The sequence below is a fragment of the Medicago truncatula genome, chromosome 7 (assembly GCF_003473485.1).
Source record: "Medicago truncatula cultivar Jemalong A17 chromosome 7, MtrunA17r5.0-ANR, whole genome shotgun sequence".
Classification (NCBI taxonomy): domain Eukaryota; kingdom Viridiplantae; phylum Streptophyta; class Magnoliopsida; order Fabales; family Fabaceae; genus Medicago; species Medicago truncatula.
In genome coordinates, this window is record NC_053048.1 from 44,797,619 (window position 1) to 44,819,051 (window position 21,433).

The 21,433-nt window shown below is 30.8% G+C and overlaps 1 protein-coding gene across 1 annotated transcript; it reads left to right on the plus strand.

Moving 5' to 3' along the window:
- The first annotated feature begins 1,473 nt into the window (after positions 1–1,473).
- On the plus strand, positions 1,474–20,972 carry LOC25499121 (ent-copalyl diphosphate synthase, chloroplastic). The gene is made up of 15 exons (XM_039828013.1): positions 1,474–1,879; positions 15,379–15,447; positions 15,579–15,658; positions 16,426–16,726; positions 16,866–17,049; positions 17,216–17,430; positions 17,576–17,696; positions 17,829–17,941; positions 18,260–18,486; positions 18,666–18,781; positions 18,944–19,042; positions 19,142–19,378; positions 19,563–19,686; positions 19,864–20,055; positions 20,559–20,972. The coding sequence occupies exons 1-15, from the start codon at positions 1,474–1,476 to the stop codon at positions 20,763–20,765; spliced, it is 2,691 nt and encodes an 896-aa protein (XP_039683947.1). The 3' UTR covers positions 20,766–20,972.
- The last annotated feature ends 461 nt before the right edge of the window (positions 20,973–21,433 follow it).

Here is a 21,433-nt window from a genome sequence, read left to right on the forward strand (position 1 = left end):
ATTCTTCAAGTTCTTCTCTCCAAAACCCTTTTGCTCTTCTCTTCACCTCTTTCTCTCTCTACCTCTCTCTAGAAATGTTTGTGAAATGAATGAATTGGTTCTTCTAACACAACCCTAGTGTTATCTCCACTAATGGGCTTAACTTAGTTTCTAGTGGGCTTAACCCATTTCTATTCAAACCAAAAATATTACTACACTCCAAATGATATTTTAATTAATAACGGTAAAATGTCACTAACGGTAAAATCTCGACTTTCTCTAGTAACTTAATGAAATAACCATTCTCACTAATTACTAAAAGCAATTCCCACTAAAAATTATAATTTTACCCATCCTCACAAAATTACCAAAATACCCTTCTAATACGAAAACCCATGAAAATGCACCCAATGATGATTAATCACACATAAACATATAAAACACATAATAAAAATAATTAAAATAAATCTAGCTAAAAATCGGGCTGTTACAAAACCTCTCTCTCCTTTTCTTTTTTGTTGGTGGCGGAAGGCTTGAATATGTTGATGAAGGTTTTGATTGATTCTAATCTCTTTGCTGGTTATAATATCGGTACTCAAGAGTCTATTGTAATTTCTCACCTTTAGTTTGATGATGACACTCTGTTGGTTGGGGAGAAGAGTTGGGCTAATGTGCGAGCATTGCATGTTGTTTTGTTGTTATTTGAGTGATTGTTGGGTTTGAATGTGAATTTTCAAAAAAGTATGTTGACTGATGTTAATATTAACGATTCATGGTTGACGTAGGCGGCATCGGTGGTGTGTTGTAGAGTGGGTCGGGTGCCTTTCGTGTATTTGGGTTTTCCCATTGGTGGGGATGCAATGAGGTTATCATTTTGGGAACTGGTGATTTCCCGTATTAAAACTAGATTGTCGGGTTGGAAGAGTAGATTTTTGTCCTTTAGTGGTCACTTGGTTCTCCTAAAGTTTTCCCTATCTTCTTTACCTGTCTATGTCATTTCCTTCTTCAAAGCCCCGTCGGGTATTATCTCTTATATTGAATCTCTTTTAATTAAATTTATTTCGGGAGGAAGTGAGGATCTTAGGAAAATATCTTGGATAAATTGAAAAACTATTTGTTTGAGAAAGGAGGAAGGAGGGTTGGGGGTTAGGAAAATGCAAGAGCTTAATTTGACTATTTTAGGTAAATGGTGTTGGAGGATTTTAGTCGATAGGGGGTTATGATATAAGGTGTTGGTAGCTCGTTATGGTGAGGTGGGTAGCCTTTTGAGAGAGGAGGGGGGTGTGATTCCTATTAGTGGAAGGATGTAGCAAAAATTCGTGAGGGTGTTGGTGGTCTTGGTGGACGGTGGTTCTGTGATTGTGTAGCAAAAAAGGTTGGGAATGGTATGAAAACTTTTTATGGACTGAACCTTGGGTGGGAGGGATTCCTTTGTCGGTGAGGTTTAGGCAGTTATATGATTTATCAGTTAATAAGTCATGTACGGTGTATGATATGTTTGTGTATGGGTGGGAGGAAGGTGGTGAGGCGTGGAAGTGGCAAAGGAGGTTGTGGGATTGTGAGGAGGAAACGGTAGGGGAGTGTAGGAGATTGCTTGCTAATGTGATTTTGCAAGATCACAGTTTAGATCAGTGGCAGTTGGATCCTATGGGTGGCTACTCTGTTCGTGGCGCTTATCAGTTACTTACTTCCAATGAGAATCCTAATGTAGGGGCAGCGTCAGACTTGATTTGGCACAAACAGGTTCCTACAAAAGTATCGATTTTCGCTTGGAGACTTATGCGTAACAGGTTATCGACCAAGGACAATCTGGCGGCGCGTGAAGTTATTCCCCACGACATGCATTTATGTGCTAATGGTTGTGTTGATGTTGAATTAGTTAGTCTTTTGTTCCTCTCTTGTAAGGGTTTTAGGGCTCTTTGGTCTCTAGTCCGAGCTTGGATTGGGTTTCTACGGCGGAGCCGAATTCTATTGATGACCATTTTGTTCAGTTCAATTTTTCAGTTGGTGGCTTATTGGCGAGACGCTCGCTTATGCAACTTATTTGGCTTGCTAATGTTTGGGTAATGTGGAGTGAAAGAAATAATAGACTTTTCAACCAAAAAGAAAAATCTCTAAAAAAGTTGTTAGATAGCGTAAAATTTCATTCCTTTTGATGGTTAAAGGCATCTAATGTCACTTTTGTTTTTGGCCATCAGAGATAGTGGTCGTGTCGATTGTGTTGTTTGGGCATTGGTTAATCTTGCCTTATATTTTCTCTTTTAGCAGGATTTGTTCGTAAACTTTTGTCGTCTTCTTTGGCACATCTTGTGCTATTGAGGCACTTTGTTGGGTGATATATTTCATTTTTGCGTCTTAAAAAAAATATAGTTCAATTTGTAACACCCCAATTTTCCATTTTTAATTAATTTCATAAAGTTGGATAAGTGAAGTTTTGGTTAATATTATTATTGATGTTACTTTTGCTTTAGTGTTATTTTGTTGCTGAGAAAATAGAATATTGATGATGACTGAGAAGTAGTATGAGGAATTAAATAAAATGAAGAGATGAATCAACATAAGAATAATATAGTCGGGTAGAATATAAGTTTTAAATAAGTAGGGGAGGGATGGAGTAAAAGAATAGTGGGTTGAGGAGCGAAAGGATCACAATGAGCGACCAATCCGAATATAAATAGAAAAATATAGAGGTTAGGGGGTCAATATTGCTGAACGTGGAAAAGAAAGAAGAAAGTTACATAGGAAGAGGAAAACCCTAGTTGCAATAACATAGCGCACAACGGAGATTTCGACGGATTCAAGGTAAGAGGGAGAATCTATTCATCTCTAGGGTTTATTTTTCTTGTTGGGGCTGTAGAAAGGATAGAGGAGGAGAGTTATTGAAGTGATGATGAGGATTTATTGTTGTGGTTGAAGAATTAAAATTGAAAAAGAACAAAGTTAGGGTAATTGAATTAGAGCCTTTAATCATGTGAAGAGTGATGCAATTAGATAAATTGTGTGAGAAAGTAGTGTTTGGATGATAGTGTAATCATATGTAATGTTACATATCAGTTTGAAATCATGAGGGCTCTGAAAATTGGATTTTTGGGAAACTTATAAGCATTTTTGTAGTTCAAAAACGCAGGACCTGAAAACGTCGCAGTGTTGCGCTACAGTAAGGGAGCCTAGCACTCACAACCCGAGGGCTGGCGCTTGTTCCTGGCTCCCAGCGCCCACTTATGGGTGTTTTTCACCCATTTCCGTTCCGAACTAGGTCTTGGTGTAAACATGAAAGTCGCAGGTATGGATGTTATATTTCAATTGGATTTAGCTTGACCTCAATCAGACATCCACAACGTGAGTTATGATCAAAATACCACACATGGGTCATGTTGCAATGTTAATGAAATTTCAGCACAATTCTTCTAGTGGGCTCTTCAACATCATTAAAAGCAATAGTGATTCTAGGAAAGCAGTAGGCATTTTGATTAAAAGTAAGGGGCCTCAAACTACATATCCAAACGAGGAAGTGTGCTTAGGCATAAATATAAGTGATTATCTCAAGATAATAGTGAGTCTAAAACATAAACCGATGATAATGATCTAAGTGAATTTAATGATGTTAAAAGATGACTTGGCAATAAGAATTGAAAAATGATGATAAGAGAAGACATAGAGGAGTTGTTTAAGATAGATGAATATTATACAAAACAAGTTCCTCAAATTAGGGATGAGCCTAAAACGGTGAAGTAGTTTAAGTAGTATAAGGAGAAGTAGAAGATATATAGATAGGTAGTTCACGACGGAGTGGTAACGACGAGAGTAAGCCCTTGGGATATTTAAAAGGTCTAATGTGGTAAGTCAATTAAGAGGGTATAAAATATGAAAGGCATAAAGAAGTGAAAAAGGATGATGATAAGGGAAATAATGAAGTAGTTATTTTTCGAGTAACTGACGAAGTTAAACATAATCTCCGTATACAAATAATGAGCTTATGAGTGTTGCTAATTTAAGAGTGAGAGAGTCAAGGAAATTAAAGAACTTAAGGTGAATATTATATAGGAACGTGTAAAAACGAATAAAGAATATAGTGTATTCGAATTATATGATCGTAGACGAAATGTAAGGATAGATAGAGAGTTGTGAACTAACTAATGTAAGATAATAGGAATGATGATAACGATTAATAAGACGGGAATTGATTAGAAGAGAGAAAGAATAAAATCTTGAATTATAATGAAGTCTTAGTGAGGAAAGTTGCTGAAGTTGAAAGTAATGAAAAGGTGAGATAATAACTTTAATTTAGAATCAAGTTAAGATTAGGAGAATGATTGGCGTATAGATGACGATGAATGTGAGAACGAGGTAATAAGATATATAGTCGCTTTGGTGAGCAGAATGAGTATGAAAGAGTTAATGATGATGGTGAGGAAGAACCTAGTTGTATAGGGAGGAGACGTTATACGTATGAAAACGAATAAGAGAACATCGTGAGACTAAGAATGAGAAATAGGGTATGATATTTGAAATAAAGTAGATAGAGAGCCTAGAATAGATGCGAGAACAGAGTATGTCCGTAAGATGAATAATAAATTAAAATAGAGGAATGTTGACGTAGAAATGAGTCACGCATAAGGGTTTGATTAATGAAGAGATTTAGTGGTGGTATAAAGGGTTGATAGATAGTAATGATGAGGAATCATATAACTGTAACAAAGTGTGATGATGGTTGATATTATATATGTAAATAAATAAATACGATAAGAAATGACGATGTTTATATTACAATAGTGATGAGAGTGAAGATGGTTAAATTATGATAAAGATGAGAATGATAATGTTTATTTTAGTGACGAAGAGAATGACAACAACTAAACTAATATGATGATAAAATGATAATGTTTATATTTTAGTGATGATGAGAATGACGATAATTATACTAATATGATGATGAGAGTGATGATGTGATGATGTTTTGTGTGCTTGCATTCGAGTTGTGAATTTTAGGGAGGAGTCTTGCATTAATATGTGGATTTATGTGATTAAGTGTATACGTGCAGTACTTGTCGAATTTAATTATTCGCGTTCATATAGAGTCTAGAGCATGATGCCTTGCATTGATTTGGGAGAGAAAGTCCAATAACATACCTCTGACAAACTATGTAGAGAAAAGTCCAATAACATAACTCTGGCAAAATGGAAGAGTAGGTGTGTTACCACATTCATACATGTCGTTAGGAGAGTCCATATGCATGTATATGTTGATGTTTATGATAAATGTTTATGTGTAAAAATGAAGTGTTGCTGTGATATGTGAAATGAAGAGATTATACATAATAACTGTGGAGAGTGATGAGACGGTGGAGATTATATTCTTTTGATATTTATTTAAGGTGCATACTTTTTCCTATTATTATGTTATGACATGATTTATCACCCCTTATTTTGTCGTGTTGTTTTCCGTAAGGTGGATGTACTTTGAGTACAGATACTCAGGTTGATGAGGAGTAGCTACAAGACATTTTTGAAGATGGAGATGAGGGGATGCCCTCCGTTTAGTTCTGTTACTTGGTGGTTGAATAAGCATGTAGTCGCTATGAGCTCTGATATTGTAACACTATGGCTGGGATTGACGATTTAATTTTAATTTCATTTTGAGCTGAATATTGGAAACTTTGTTATTTTATATCTATGATTGCTGAAAGACAAGTATTAATTTATTAATGTGATCGGTGAACGATTTTCTTCTTCTACAATGGATTTATTTTAAAAGAAAACATTTTATTGTTATTTTGTGATTCAATGTCGAGTTTTGTAACAACTGTATTATTAAATATATTCTTATTATTTAATATTTATCGTCGGGAAAAAGGGTGTTACAAATTTCGTTCTTGATTCTCATAAAAAACTGACATGTTTTGGTTCATATAATTTTTTTCAGCATTTAATTTTAATTTATTTTAAATTAAAATTTGTTTAATCAGACTTAAACTTTTAATTTTTTGAATGATATTTTACATACTTATTTAATTTTTTTTTAGTGAATCAAGAGTGAGGAAGACATCAAGGAGCCGTTGAACATTCCGACTAGGTCGGCACCTCCAAAGAACACTAATCCTCTGCTGCTCACCCATATATTATATAAATAGAAAAAAGGGAAATATATGTACAAGAGGGGGGGCCGAACCAAACCCTTGATAGAAAGTGAAAATTACGGAAAACAAAAATTAGGAAACCCTGACCAGTCCCTAAAGAAATCTCCCCGAACAAACTCGTGCATAATGTCCCACCATATCGTATGTGTAATACAAAGTTCCTTCGCAAAAGATTAGTTCAAAGTTTGATTTTTAGATCCAAATTTTTATTACTTTGTTTTTTTGGTACATAAATTTTTTATTACTTTAATTTTAAAATTGGGGTGTTTAGAAAAATTTATATTTCATTTTTTTTTTACATAATTTATTTCATTTTATAAAAGAGATTCTTTTAATGTTTTTAACATTCCCGTGAAATATCATTTAAAAAAAATAATAAGTTTATGCACAACAAAATAAATTTTAATTTAATAAGGACTAAAATTGAATGCTAATCTTTTTTATAAAGACCAAAACATGTCACTTTTTTTAAGACTAAAAATATAATTCGATGTATTTATAACAACCAAAAACGTATAAACATAATTCAATGTATTTATCCAAAATTTTATAGCACTTTGCTATTTTTACTTTTTTTTTTTTGTAAATGAATCACTAAAAAATAACATTGGAGAGGGTGCAACTCATACATACATGTAGACAATTATTTCTCACTAACCAATTATTTAAATATATATATATATTATAAATGAGCATAATTATATATTTTTCCGATAAACTAGGAGTGAGGGAAAGCATAAAGGGAAACTAAGACATATTAACTAGGTTGCCACCCTTCAACTTCAAGAAACTAAGACATATATATATATATATATATATATATATATATATATATATATATATATATAAAGAAAAGAAAAAAAAATATAAGAGGGGACAAACCAAAATCCTCAAAGACCAAAAAAGCGGAAAAGAAAAAGACAAGGGATCTAAGGAAACCGATAGTTCAGTAAATTATAATATATTAATTATAATTTTATTCTAAAAATCATACGAGAGACAAATTGTTGTGGCTTAAAAGTTATTAAAAAAATGTTTTTTTTTTATAAATAATTTCGACATAAAAAAGAGAAAAATTATAATACAATAAATATAATTATTTTCGCACACTTCATTACTTTCAAGTTGTTATTCTTCAAATGATTCATTAACGAGTGTAGTTGAAACATATGAATCATAGAGAGGAAACAATTGTCGGTCACTAAACATTTAGTTGATTTTTTTTATATCTAAATAAAAATGAGAATAATTATAATATATTTTAAAAATCATACACATGATGAATGTTTGTGACTAAAAACTTATTTTAAATTAGTTTTTTTTTTTAATATCATCGACATCACAATGAAAACAATTAGAATATACGATGATTAAAAATAAGAATAATTATAATAGACTAACTCAATTTTTTCACACTTAATGTTTTTTTTTTTTAAAGAGTCACTGAGAAGTCGTTGGCTGACATAATTCATCATAATTCATACACGGTATACATATTTGTTTATCACCAATCAATTAGTTAAATTTAATATTTTTTTAGATCTTCTATAAAAGATAGGCACTTATTTGTCAATAATCAATATAAAAAATGAAATAAATATTTATCAATGGTAAAAAAAAGTACGAGATAAATATTTGTCATTGATAATTATAAAAAAATGAAAACACTTTTTTGTCATTGATACATAAAAAAATATGTGGCAACTATTTTTACTAAAAGACTTAAATATTAAATAAAATATGGATAAAATATTTACCTTTGATTGAAAAAACTGGACAAATATTTGGGTCTAATGCACAAATAATACGAGACAAATAAGTGAACCAAAGTCAGATTAGTTCCAAATTGGCAAATGTTAATCCTAAGAATTTGGCGCACATATTCAATTTAGTTACGTTGAAATTTTCTAATTGTGCAATGAAAAACATGTAATGTCTTCTACTGTTTATATTGGTTAGTTCAATTGTTTCCGTTAAATCTTATATTATATTTTTTAATTAATCAAATATATTATCAAGTCCATTTATTGGTAACACTTAACACAACAATGATATTTATAACGAACTCGTGCGACAACACTAGTATTAGCCCAATTCTTTGGTAAAATATAAATACTTCTTGTTTCAAAACAAATCTTTTGTATTTTTATAAGAAACAGCCCACCGAAACTGACATTATGGAGAATTGAATCTGAGACTTCGAGAAGAGCACACTTTAAGTAACAAGTAAAACCACCAGGCCAAATCTTTTGTATCATTATATCATTCATATTCTTATATATATATATATATATAGAGACAGGATCCGTTGACACCAGGTGTCAACGGATTCGTTGACACCAAATCTCAACCGTTGATTTTATTTAATCAAAGGCTTATAATAGTTTCTAAATTAACCCATCCTTCCTCTCCCGTATACCATTATGTTTTAATTAATTGAAAACCCCAATTCTCGTAATAGGCTTTATTGATTCTCTTCACATATCTCAATCATATCACTATTCATACTCATCACCTCTTGATTTTTCTGGACGCTTAGAATTGGCAACAATTCACATATATAATAATTTTTTATCATTCTAGTGCTTCCAATTATTTGACTCTTTGAGGTTGAAAGGTAATACCACCAGTTTCTGCTTTTCCGGTTTATATGCCAAAAGCTAAGAGCCAAAAAAGCAACATCCAATTTATACACAACTACAATTTCATGAACAATTAAGAAATCGCAGCTTATATACCAAAATGAATCATAATGGATTTCAGCAGCAATTATCGTAAAACATACTCGCACCGGTTCCTGGAATCATGATAGCGATTCTAATATTAGGGTTCATATACGAATTGAAAAATAAACCAAAAATCCCCAAATTGAAATCTAGGGTTTATAATCCATATACATTGAGATTTCTATTTTATGAACATTCGTAATTTGCAATTTTCCTAGGTTGAATCCCTTCTCCAATTGCGATCGTATTCATTACCTTCGTCCATATGTTGAATTAAGTAAGAGGAAATAGAGATGAAGACAAGAGAAGAGTATCACCAATATTAATGTTTTCGATTGCAGTTTTTCAACGATTTAATAAAATAATAGTATGTCATTGGGGAAAGATACACACCATATAGAAAAATACGAGCCTTTGATCAAATAAAATTGATGGATGAGATTTGGTGTCAACGAATCCGTTGACACCTGGTGTCAACGGATCCTAACTCATATATATATATATATATATATATATATATATTCTTTATTTCTAGAATAATATTAAGTTTATATTCCTTTTCTTAGCCTTATAATGAGGACCTACACTAAGTTGATCATGTTGCAATTTTATTGAAATCTCATTGATAAAATGTGGAAATATATTAACTTTTAAGTGGATGTCCCCACAAATTTAAAAAAAAATAAAAGTGGATGTCCCCCTCTTACACTTTCGTATATCTTTGATCGCCAAACAGACAAAACAAAGAGTTCAACTACCTTTAAAGAACTCCGCATTCTCACTTACTTTATAACACACGTGTATAATATATGTATTATTTATATACATAAAACATCCATTATATACATTTCTTTATCTATTTACAATAATTCATAATGCTGTAATTAAAGTCTCAATCTAACATTAGATACTCCCTCCGTCCCTTAATAAATGACCTAGTTGACAATATGCATTATTGACTTGATATATTTTGATCATACTTTTTTACTAATTCACAAAGATAAATAATATCATGTAAGATGTTGTTGGATTCGTCTCGATGAGTATTTTTAAAATATTAAATTTTTATAATTTTTTTTAGTAGAGAATTGAAGATATCAAAGATAAAACATATGCATTGGTATGTGCGTCAGAGTCAACTAGGTCATTTATTTATGGACGGAGGGAGTATAATCTACTTATCTATATCCATTTCTTCTCAAACATCTATGCATTGAGAGCAGTAGCTTCTTCATACTAAGTATGATCAACTTATCATAATATGTTCATTAAAAAAAACTCATATACATAACATAATGCGATACTTCGTCATTTAAAATTCAGTTTCACACTTCAATACAATATATCCTACTGTTATACAAATATCTAACATATTCTTCTCATCACAATTTATGCGATCATTAGTCAATAACTATGTGATCTCTTTGTACCCATCATACATTGAATTTAATATATCACATATCATCACAATCTATGCACATATTATACATTCAATTCATCAACTACTATTTCTATGGTTAATGGTGGAAATAACCCAGTAATACATGTGAAGTATGGAAATAACATACGTAAACAAAATAGATTCTACGCCTCTAATTTGAAATTCCTCCTATTTTGTTCCTTTAACAGTCCAATCACACATGATGCAATGATGTGACAATGAATCTCATTGGACCATTTACAATGGTAAAATACATTCAACAACCTTCAACACCTACTTTTTCAATTCCCAACACTCCATATCATTTTCCCTCTCTCTTAATTCAACACCCATTCAATTTTTACCTCTCCAATGGTTTTTTCATTCAACACCTTATCCCACCACCTTTTATTTCTTATTCTTATTTAATTTTATATTTTTATTTTTATAATTACATAAAATTACAATTATCGATTATAATTAAATTAAAATGAAGAAACACTTAACAAATTTTTTTTTTTTTGTAAAAACAAAATTTATTTAAATAATTTATTTTTATTTTCTTAACATAAAATGCAATACAGAAGAATTTTGGGTGTTGAATTGATTGTTAGTGGGATCCATTTCACTAAATAAAGACTAAAACTTCAAAAGAAATGCTAATAATAAGATTAAGAGAGTGAAAATTATGATTTTTTTTCTGTGTCCAAATCAAATGATTCAAGTCTCTATTTATAGAGAAAAAAAAATCACGAATTTTGATGAAAAAATTAAAAAAATAATAATATTTGCAATGAAATAATTGAGTCCAAATTATTAAGAAGATAAAAATCCAGCCAGCCAATCAGATTGGACCACGTGTCCCACTTTATCCCAAAATCATTTCTCTCTCCGCATCTTCCTTCAGCGACGCGCCCTGTCGGCGCGTGTATTGCACGCGCTGTGCGTGGCCAAATGAAAACGCCCCGCGTGGCCCCTCGGTCAGATATTAAACATGTTGAATCCATTAATCACCTCTCTCCTCTTCCCTCATATTCAACAAGGCATTGCAATGGTTTCAACCTATTGAAACTCAGATTCAATAGGCCATTGTACATGGTCTTAGTAATCACATATAACCAATCATAAATAATCTGTTTGTTGGTATTCACATGCACATGATTTAGGATTAAGTTTATAAGTATAGGATGATGTAATAAGATATTAATATGAGACTAAAATATGGTTTTAGTCCCTGTAAATATGTCTTATTTTGGTTTTAGTCCCTGTAAAAAAATTGTAGAAAAAGGTCCCTGCAAAATATTTTGTTTTTTAAAATAGTATCAAAATATTTTGTTTTTTAAAATAGTCCATACTATTTTAAAAAACAAAATATTTTGCAGTAACTTTTTTAAAAAACAAAATATTTTACAGGGACTTTTTTCTATAAAATGGATTCAATCATCATGTGCTACGTATGCAAATAATCACAAAAGTGGGGTCATGGACTATTTTAAAAAACAAAATATTTTGCGGGGACCTTTTTCTACAAATTTTTTATAGAGACTAAAACCAAAACAAGACATATTTACAGGGACTAAAACCATATTTTATCCTTAAAATAACTTAGAAGAGGTTTGATACAATGAAAACTTGCTAGATTCTTAAAATATCTTGAATTATGAAAAACTATGAAAAATGGACTACATAAGTCCATAAACAGAGTTATGGCTCGTGTGATTCAAATTACTTATAGGTTTGATTTGAATCACATTAACCAAAGTGACTTTTAAGACCTTTTAGGCTCAGTGATTCCTATAAGAACACATTATTTTTTGCATTTTTGAAGAGTAGACTTGTTCTAGATTGATCCCAACCATCTTCCATAAAGTCCAAAACCAAACTCGTATTAATACCCTATAACAAAAAAAAAAGTAGGAATTTTATGCATCAATTAGGACTAACATCATACAAGTCACACATCCACACGAATGATCAAGCACATAATTAACATCTTCACACAATCATCATTAAAACAATTAAAACATAAGTTCAATCAAATTTCCTTATTTATGCAGCAATAATTAGCCTTCTAAACACTCTATCTTCCTAAAATTCATGAGAAAACACTCTTTCCACTTTCCCATGTAAACCCTAAATTCCAACGAGTTCCTTATGTGCATGGAGGTAGAGGAAGGGGAACCCACATCTTATTGAAGATTAATAATGAGATGACGGCGATGCATGATGATGATTACGACTTCCTTAGATTCTATTTATATACTTGTGTCATCCTCTAGATCTTGATTCCATTCCTTTTTCCTTAAGATCCAGTCGAGTGAAAAGATAACTAAACTATCAATTGACGAGCCGAAAATTTAAGAACTTTGAATTTGTCACATTAATGAGTGTATTGTGTCTATGGATCATACCACGAAGATAATATGAATCTCACAGGTAAAAAACATAATGTATTTGAAGCACCACTAAAATAGATAGGAGATAACGTTGAAGATTTTTCCTGAAAAATAAGATTATGGCCAGAAGTACGTAGCATCTCTATTAGTCAAATAACTGTAAAATAAAACATGAGAATCTAACAAATAAGTTATTGGGTCAGTAACATGACATATAGGTGTCATGTTTTAATTTGTCCACAAATACCAAGTTGTATAGGATTAGGGGCCATGCTCATGCTTTTTTTTTCTTCTTCTTTTTTTTTGTTATAAGGGAGGTAAGGGCTCATGTTTCAATTGACATTCACAAATTTTTTATTTTTTTTGAGAGGATTCACAAATTTTTATTTATACATTATGGGTCTAATATAAAATATCTTTTTGATTGATAGTCATTTCCAATAAATAAATAGTAACTTGAAAAAAAAGTAATAACTATTATTTTAATTTGTTATATCAAATGTATTATTTCATATAAAGATTATACAAACTTGAATATGATTAACTTTCAAGGCGTAAACTTATGAAAAACAAAAAAACAATTCTTAAATAAATAAAATCCTCTTGTAGAGGAAACTTATCGAAACAAAAAATAAATTTTAAAAAAGGTAAAACACAATTGGTTGACTAGTTAACTTAGCAACATAATTTTTTTTTTTTTTTTTTTTTTTACAAAAACTTAACAACAAATTAAATTGTCTTAATCATTTTTGATGTCACCGTTACCAATAAATTAGCGAGTAAAAATACCAACACATGATTTAGTCGGTTAAATCAATTGAGTGTATATTTCAATGACAAATTAATCAATTGTGTCATATTTTAGCACTAAATTGATCAGGTCGAAATTGACTAATATCCCCGCATCTAAGTTTTTTTTTTTTTTTTACCATACCCCACATTTAGGTTGAAATGAAATTACACACTTACACAATTTTTTTGACTAATATATCGTTGAACGGATTTACGATGGAGGAAATTTTATGCATATTTTTCATATGATTATTTCAATATATTTATGTTAAAATATTAACCATCACACATACATGCTTATCACTTTGATATACTTATCACTTTGATATACATAATTTAGAAATTTATAATTTCTAAATACTAGTTTCCTTATTATAATAAAGACCAAATTCTTTAAAAATAAATTAAACAAGTACCAAATAAAAATTGATACTTTCATGCATTAAAAATGAAAGATCTGCAATATCAACTAAGTAGAAAATAATTTATTAGTTAGAGAAAAATAAAAAAAAAATCTTAACCATAATAGTTAAAAGGGAATTTGTTAACAATTCTCAATATTAACAATTTAGCCCACACAAAAATCAAGTATTATGGTTGGTTAAACATCACTTATGAAATAAACTCGTCATGTGCATTTTTTTTGTCATTAGTGTAAACCTTTTTTTTTTTTATCTCCAATAAATTACAATTATCAAATTGTTAAAAATATTTGAATTTAATCATAATAATATAAAATCCATACTTAAAATTATATGTGATTATTTGACAATATAATTTATTTTCTATGATATTATATTAAAGCCATATTCGATGAATGTATACAATTATAATAGTCAAACCTTTCCTAAAACATAAAAACATTGTACCAAAAGAAACTTTACCAAATTAAGGTATATAACACAATACAAATGCATGAACCAATAATTTTGAGGTGAATCCAAAAACAATTTTAATATCACTCAGTTTCATTTCCTTCATGTTATATATAACAATCGCGTATATACTTTGAAATCATAGTAAATCACAAGAACGAGTGCATCATTGGTAAAAAAGATAACAGAGCATAATGACTTCCCAAATTTCCTTCTTCCTTAGTCCCTTGCCTCCATCATCTTGCTTGACACATATTACCCATTCCCAATGTCCTCTCAAGTTATCCACTCAACCATCATATCATTCTTTGAGAGGTATATTAGTATATATATTTTTCTTTTTAATCTTATATTAAATTCATATTTTCAACGATTTGTCTCGTTAAATATTTTAAAATAAATTAAAGTTTTTATATTAGAGGTGATATAATCCTATCCTTTTTTTTTTTTAGTTTGATATGGTGTATAGAACATATTCTCTTGGCATTGATTAATACTTATCAACCTCTTTCGTCTCCATGTCAAAACAATGATTGTTGGATTAATTTGATGGTTAATAACATATACATTGACGGTTCAACTAATCCAACAAAATTTTTTTTGTTGAAATAATCAAACTACGAAATTTGTCTGAAGAAGTTACCGTTTGTAGATAATTTGTGGTCTATATTATCCTAAACATTTTTGTTGGCAAAATCACACTAATTCAAACTCAATTATAAGTTCAAAAACTATTTGTATTTACATGAATCAAATATTGTACAAATTTGATATAAAAAATATATATTTATGTATGACCGCCTATAAGAACGAATGTCTATATATACATCTCAATCTCCATATATTTGCATCTCAATCCATCATTATATTTTAACTTTATATTGTTCATCTTCTCTCTCATCTAACACATATGTTGTGTTCGGAACTCAAGGAACAAAGGTGATATATTTTCAATAAAACCATTCTCATATTATTTTTTTCTCATTAAATTTTTCCAATAATAAAATATATCTTTTAAGTTTTTAGTGATTAATTTACTAAGTATTTGTGTAGGTATACATCCCCTCCGAATCATTGTAGGAAAACAGAATTTTGACGGATTTCGTTCAATACGCTCTCAAGGTGATATACTTTTTACTTAGATTTTGAGAATAGATTCATATTTTCGCACATTATCATTGAAGTAATTAATTTTTAAAATACAATATTAAAATTAATGTAATGACTCTATTTAGCAAAATATGTTAATGAAGATTCTCAAGATATCGTGCCTTCTATCGAATGGATTGAGACTCTGGAGACGGATAACAAAGAGGAAAAATCTTTTCATCAGGTATGTTATCACCATTAACCCATCTCTTTTATTAACAATATGAACATTTTTTCATGTTTATAAAAGTTTTTTTTTTTTTAACTTAAAATCTCATTATGGAGGGAGACCTGAAATATATCTCGTGTAAATAAAATTTCTAATCATCATGACTTGCGAAGTAGAGGAAGGTACAATATGTGTACAATATCATTATGTTTGCGAAGTAGTAGAGGAAGGAAGTGTGGACATGCAATAGATTCACAATAAAGATTGTCTAGCAAGTGTGATGACAAAGTCAATTAATGGTGATAAGTTTATATGATGTCGATCCTTATGGCATATTAAAAAGGTAGCAATAAGAAGTTAACAACATAGAAAATATTTTAAAAGCTGACATAAATAGCTTTAAATAGGAGATTATGAATGATAAAACCACTTATGTTGAAAATAAATTTTGAAAGATGCATATGGTGTTATAAATGAAAGTGGTATGGGTAAACCAATTGGTGCCTCATGTTTTTTCTCTTTATTCGTTGAGTGTTTTCCAAATCAATATTGTGTATTTTGTTCTTCTTTTCTCATCTTTTATTTTAGGCATGTGGTAATATCAGTTTTCTTCCATTATCTTATTATATGCATATGTAATTTTATTATTTCAAAAATCCTCTTACACCAATTCTTTTGTGAGGGGATGATCATAGTAATTAGAGGCAAACTAGTATTTTACTTTTGACATAAAATCAAGAAAGCTAAATGTATTTAACTATGAATATCAATTTACTTTGAAGGTTTTGGTGACAAAGGAGATAAAGAAGCAAATTAATGCAGTGAAATTGATGTTGGGCTCGATGGAAGATGGAGAGATAACCATATCAGCTTATGACACAGCTTGGGTTGCTCTCATAAAAAATGTTGATGATGAGAATACACCACAGTTTCCATCTTCTCTTGAATGGATTGTCAATAATCAGCTTCCTGATGGTTCATGGGGAGATGAATTATTTGTAGCTCATGACAGGATTATCAACACTTTGGCTTGTGTTATAGCATTGAGATCATGGAATATGCACCCTCTGATGTGTCAAAAGGGTAATTCTATACATAATATGATAAAAAATTATAAGTATTTAGTTTTGGGACTAAAAAGTAAAAACAATGTTTTTATTAGATTAAAACCAAGTTTTTATAGAGATTAAAATCAGGTTTAACCAATTTATACATATTACAGGTATGAAATTTTTTGTGGAAAATCTTCACAAGCTTCAGGATGAGAATGCTGAGCACATGCCGATTGGATTTGAAGTTGCGTTTCCTTCACTACTCAATATAGCTCGAAGTTTGAATATTGAAGTTCCCGATGATTCTCCTATCTTGGAAGAAATATTTGAAATGAGAGACGAAAAGCTCAAAAGGTATGTATACATTATTCTTATAACACAGTACAATATACATGTCAGTAGTAAGTAGTAAGAGTTTGACTATGTAGCCTCAACGGATATAGTTCAAATTTCACGAGACATTTGTAAAATAACTATTAGCATCGCAGTTATTATAACCAGTAAATATAACATGTATCAGGATACCAAGAGATGTGCTGCACATGGTGCCCACAACATTGCTACACAGTTTAGAGGGAATGCAGAATTTGAATTGGTATCAAATTTTGAAGTTGCAGTCCCAAGATGGGTCATTCTTGTTCTCGCCGTCTTCCACAGCTTTTGCTCATATGCAAACCAAGGATGAATATGCTCTCTACTACTTGGACAATGTTGTCAACAAGTTCAATGGAGGAGGTAAAATTTTCTTGCCAAATGCTTTTTTCTCTAATAAAATCATATTTGACCATTTTTCTTAATATGTGTTTAATTAGTTATTTTTTTTTTTTTTTTTTATAATTAAGTCTACATGGAGTATTTATTTATTTGTTCATTTTGTCAGTTCCAAATGTCTTTCCTGTGGACTTATTTGAACACATGTGGGTTGTGGATCGGCTAGAACGCCTTGGAATTTCGAGATATTTTCAACAAGAGATCAAGGAGTGTGTGGATTATGTGTCAAGGTACATAAATGATAAGTTGATTTACAATTTGCAAATAGTTGAAAAAAAAAGTATGAATGTGAGAACATATATACCAAATGCATTGTCTTCTATATGATTACTCACTTGATAAATGTAATTTAAAATTTATAGATATTGGACTAAGAAAGGTATTTGCTGGGCGAGAAATTCAGAGGTTCAAGATATAGACGACACAGCAATGGGATTTAGAATCCTAAGGTTGCATGGCCACCAAGTTTCACCTGGTAAGTTCAAAGATTTCACCACCTTATAAAGAGTAAAATGAGAAATTAAGGTAATTGATATTTTTAAATTTGATCATAATTTATTATGTATGCCCACATAATACCAATTATTAATATTTTCGTCAATAATTGATATTAATTAGTACTTCACTATGACTATAAAGTGAATTGTTCAAATTGGAGTAAGTTTTTCATACTACATAACACAAAAGTGGATGGTTTTTTTTTAATTCCTTGCTACCGATATTGCTTGCTAGAGTTATATATGATCTTCACAAATGGATAAATATATGTTTATGTTTGATTGCTAATTGGCAGATGTGTTCAAGCAATTTGAGAAAAGTGGTGAATTCTTCTGCTTTGCCGGACAGCTAAATCAAGCTGTTACTGGTATGTTCAATCTATATAGAGCTTCTCAAGTGCTATTTCAAGAAGAGAAGATTCTCGAGGATGCCAAGAATTTTTCAGCCAAATATTTAATGAAGAAACGTGCCGCTAATGAGCTCTTAGATAAATGGATCATAACCAAAGATTTACCTGGCGAGGTGAGTTCTAATTTCATTCCTACTGATTTCAACGATGTTTTGAAGATAAAAAAGTGTATCAGAGTTTATTGCGGACATTTCATACCAGTGAATGCAGTAAAAAACAAGAAATAAATTGATAATTGATAAATTTATGTTGAGAATTTTAGCCCATTAACATTGTAACAAACATTATGCAGGTGGGTTATGCTTTGGATGTGCCATGGTATGCTAGCTTACCCCGATTAGAGACAAGGTTTTACCTTGAACATTATGGTGGTGAAAATGATGTTTGGATTGGCAAGACCCTTTATAGGTAAGAATCTTAATTTTACATTGAATCTGATGGCTCAGATCATTGTCTGCAGAACAATTTCACCTTTACCTAATATCTTAGAACTAAGTACTAGAGTCTTTACTGTCAAAAAGATGTAGAGTTTAATACTATATGCTTCTATTTTTCTATTTATTTTGATAGGATGCCGTATGTGAACAATGATGTTTATCTTGAGCTTGCAAGGTTGGATTACAACAATTGTCAAGCAATGCATTATGATGAATGGAAAGAAATACACAGGTAAGAGTAATAACCAGAGAACACTCTAACATGCTTCACTCAATCAAAGCAACAACTAATGAACATTCCAATATTTGCAATTAAAAATCTATATATTAGGTGGTACATGGAATCAGAACAAGAAGGGTTTGGATTAAGCAAAAAGAGTCTCCTGATTGCTTATTATGTAGCAGCGGCCAACATATTTGAGCCTGAGAGGTCTCTAGAGAGACTTGCATGGGCTAAAACAACAGCTTTGTTGCAGATACTGGAGTCGAATTTCGAAGATGAAGAAACTAGGACTGCTTTTGTAGACCAGTTCAATAAATGCATTAATGAAGAAAACTACTCAAAGAAGTAAACAAAATATCTTTCTAACTATTATTGTGTATACTTATTAATGTGTGTCTTAAAAAGTCTAATTCATGAAATTAGTAGTTACCATATATCAAGCATATCTAGTAATGTTATTTCAAATTTAACCACTGATGCAACAAAATGTGTTTTAAATTTCACCACTGATGCATCAAATTTGTTGCAGGGTGATAGACAAGAACAAGAGAGAGGAGAAACTCATGGGGATTTTGCTGACAACCCTTGATGACCTTGACCTCCAAATGTTTAGGAATCAGAACCAGGAAAATTCTCATTATTTGAAACAAATGGTGAGTGGAAATCCTTTTGTTGAGACTTGTAACTTTATATATATTCATTTCTAAATGTAACTTCGTTTGAACACTGCTAGAGCCAAGTTTCAGTTAAATGAAACATGTAAAAGAATGGCAAATAGAAAGAACTTTAGAATTTTTTTCCTAAAGCTTTTCATTTTGTTTTTTGATCAGTGGCAAAGGTGGTTTTCAAGCTGGGTCAATGAAGGAAACAAATCCAAAAGAGAAGCTAAATTACTTGTGCAAATCATAAATTTAACCGCTGGATATTGGTCAAAAGAAGTACAGCTCAATCCTGAGTACCAGAAACTACTTGAAGTCACAAACGGAATCTGCACTGGCCTCCGTAATTACCAAAGCAACAAGGTTAGTAATGAATACCAGTTTTATGCTTAGAAGTGCATGTTTGGACTAACGGTTAGGTTCTTAGAGTCACAGTTTGCTGTCGTAGTTTTGGTAAAAATTACACTTTGGAACCATGATTTTGTCAAACTCACTGTAATTCACAAACATTCACTAAGATACTTAAAAGGAAGCTATTCTATTTATAAATAAAGTAAATTTAGCAACTATCCAAATTATACAAGTTTCATAAATAAGTTGATAAATTCAAATTCAAATTAAAAAAATTAAGTGCATGGCTATCATGATTTGGTTCATTCAATACTCCTAGATCCTGAATTTTTGTACATTTATGTTAGAGGAACGATATATGAACATAATTTTTGTACAACCAACAATTTCTTTGTAATTTTTTAATACTTTTTTACTGATTTTGATTTGCGTGCTCCTCACAATGTCAAAGGTTGTTGCATAAATTGTCCAATTTTGGTTGTACATATAACACAACTCTTTTATGTTATTGTCAGGCACAAGCTAGTATCAATACATCCGAGATAGAGTCACAAATGCAAGAGCTTGTGCAATTGGTGCTTCAAAATTCTCCAGATGGCTTGCATTCCAATATCAAGAATTCATTCCTTGCGGTGGCCAAGAGTTTTTACTATGAAGCATATTGTGACCCAGAGACCATTTACTCTCATATCGATAAAGTTCTCTTTCAAAAAGTAATCTGAAACAACTAGTAGCAACTAGTAATGTTTCAAAACAGGTGTCATGGTTCATTATTTTACCATGTTATTTTTTTTCTAGTCTTGTTTGGATTTAAACTTTAAATAACCAAGATTGGATATCCAATGTTTGATGTCAAATGAACAATCATGTTGTTTCTGTATTAGAGAATGCAATAAAACCAGAGGGAAACAAAATGTATTCTTAAATTAGGTGCTGAAATTTCTGATTGGGTTTTTTGAGTTTGTTGTATGTATTGCTTCAAAAGGTTTTGAGTTTGTTGTATGGTAGAGACATGTTTTCGAAGTTGGTGTACTCGATCCCGTTTCTCCAACTTCAATCGTCTCTCTATCAACAATAAATCAGCATTTTAATTTTGTTTAATTTTAATTTAATGATTGTTCTTTGTTTGTTCCTTCATCATCTCTAGGAAAATTAACACTCTAGGAATTTTTTTCATTATCTCTTTTAATTGAGTGTGAATTTCTGAATGAAATCCTCTTTTATCATCTCACATTTAATGAACTGTACATAAAAGGGGATTTCAACTGGAAATTCCCATTCAATTGGAAGGGATGATGATGAAAATGTACAGCGCTCACTGTAAGCATTGCAAGTTCTTAACTTTAGTTAACTTTTATCTACTAGTTTTCTCAACCTGATAGCCAGTAAT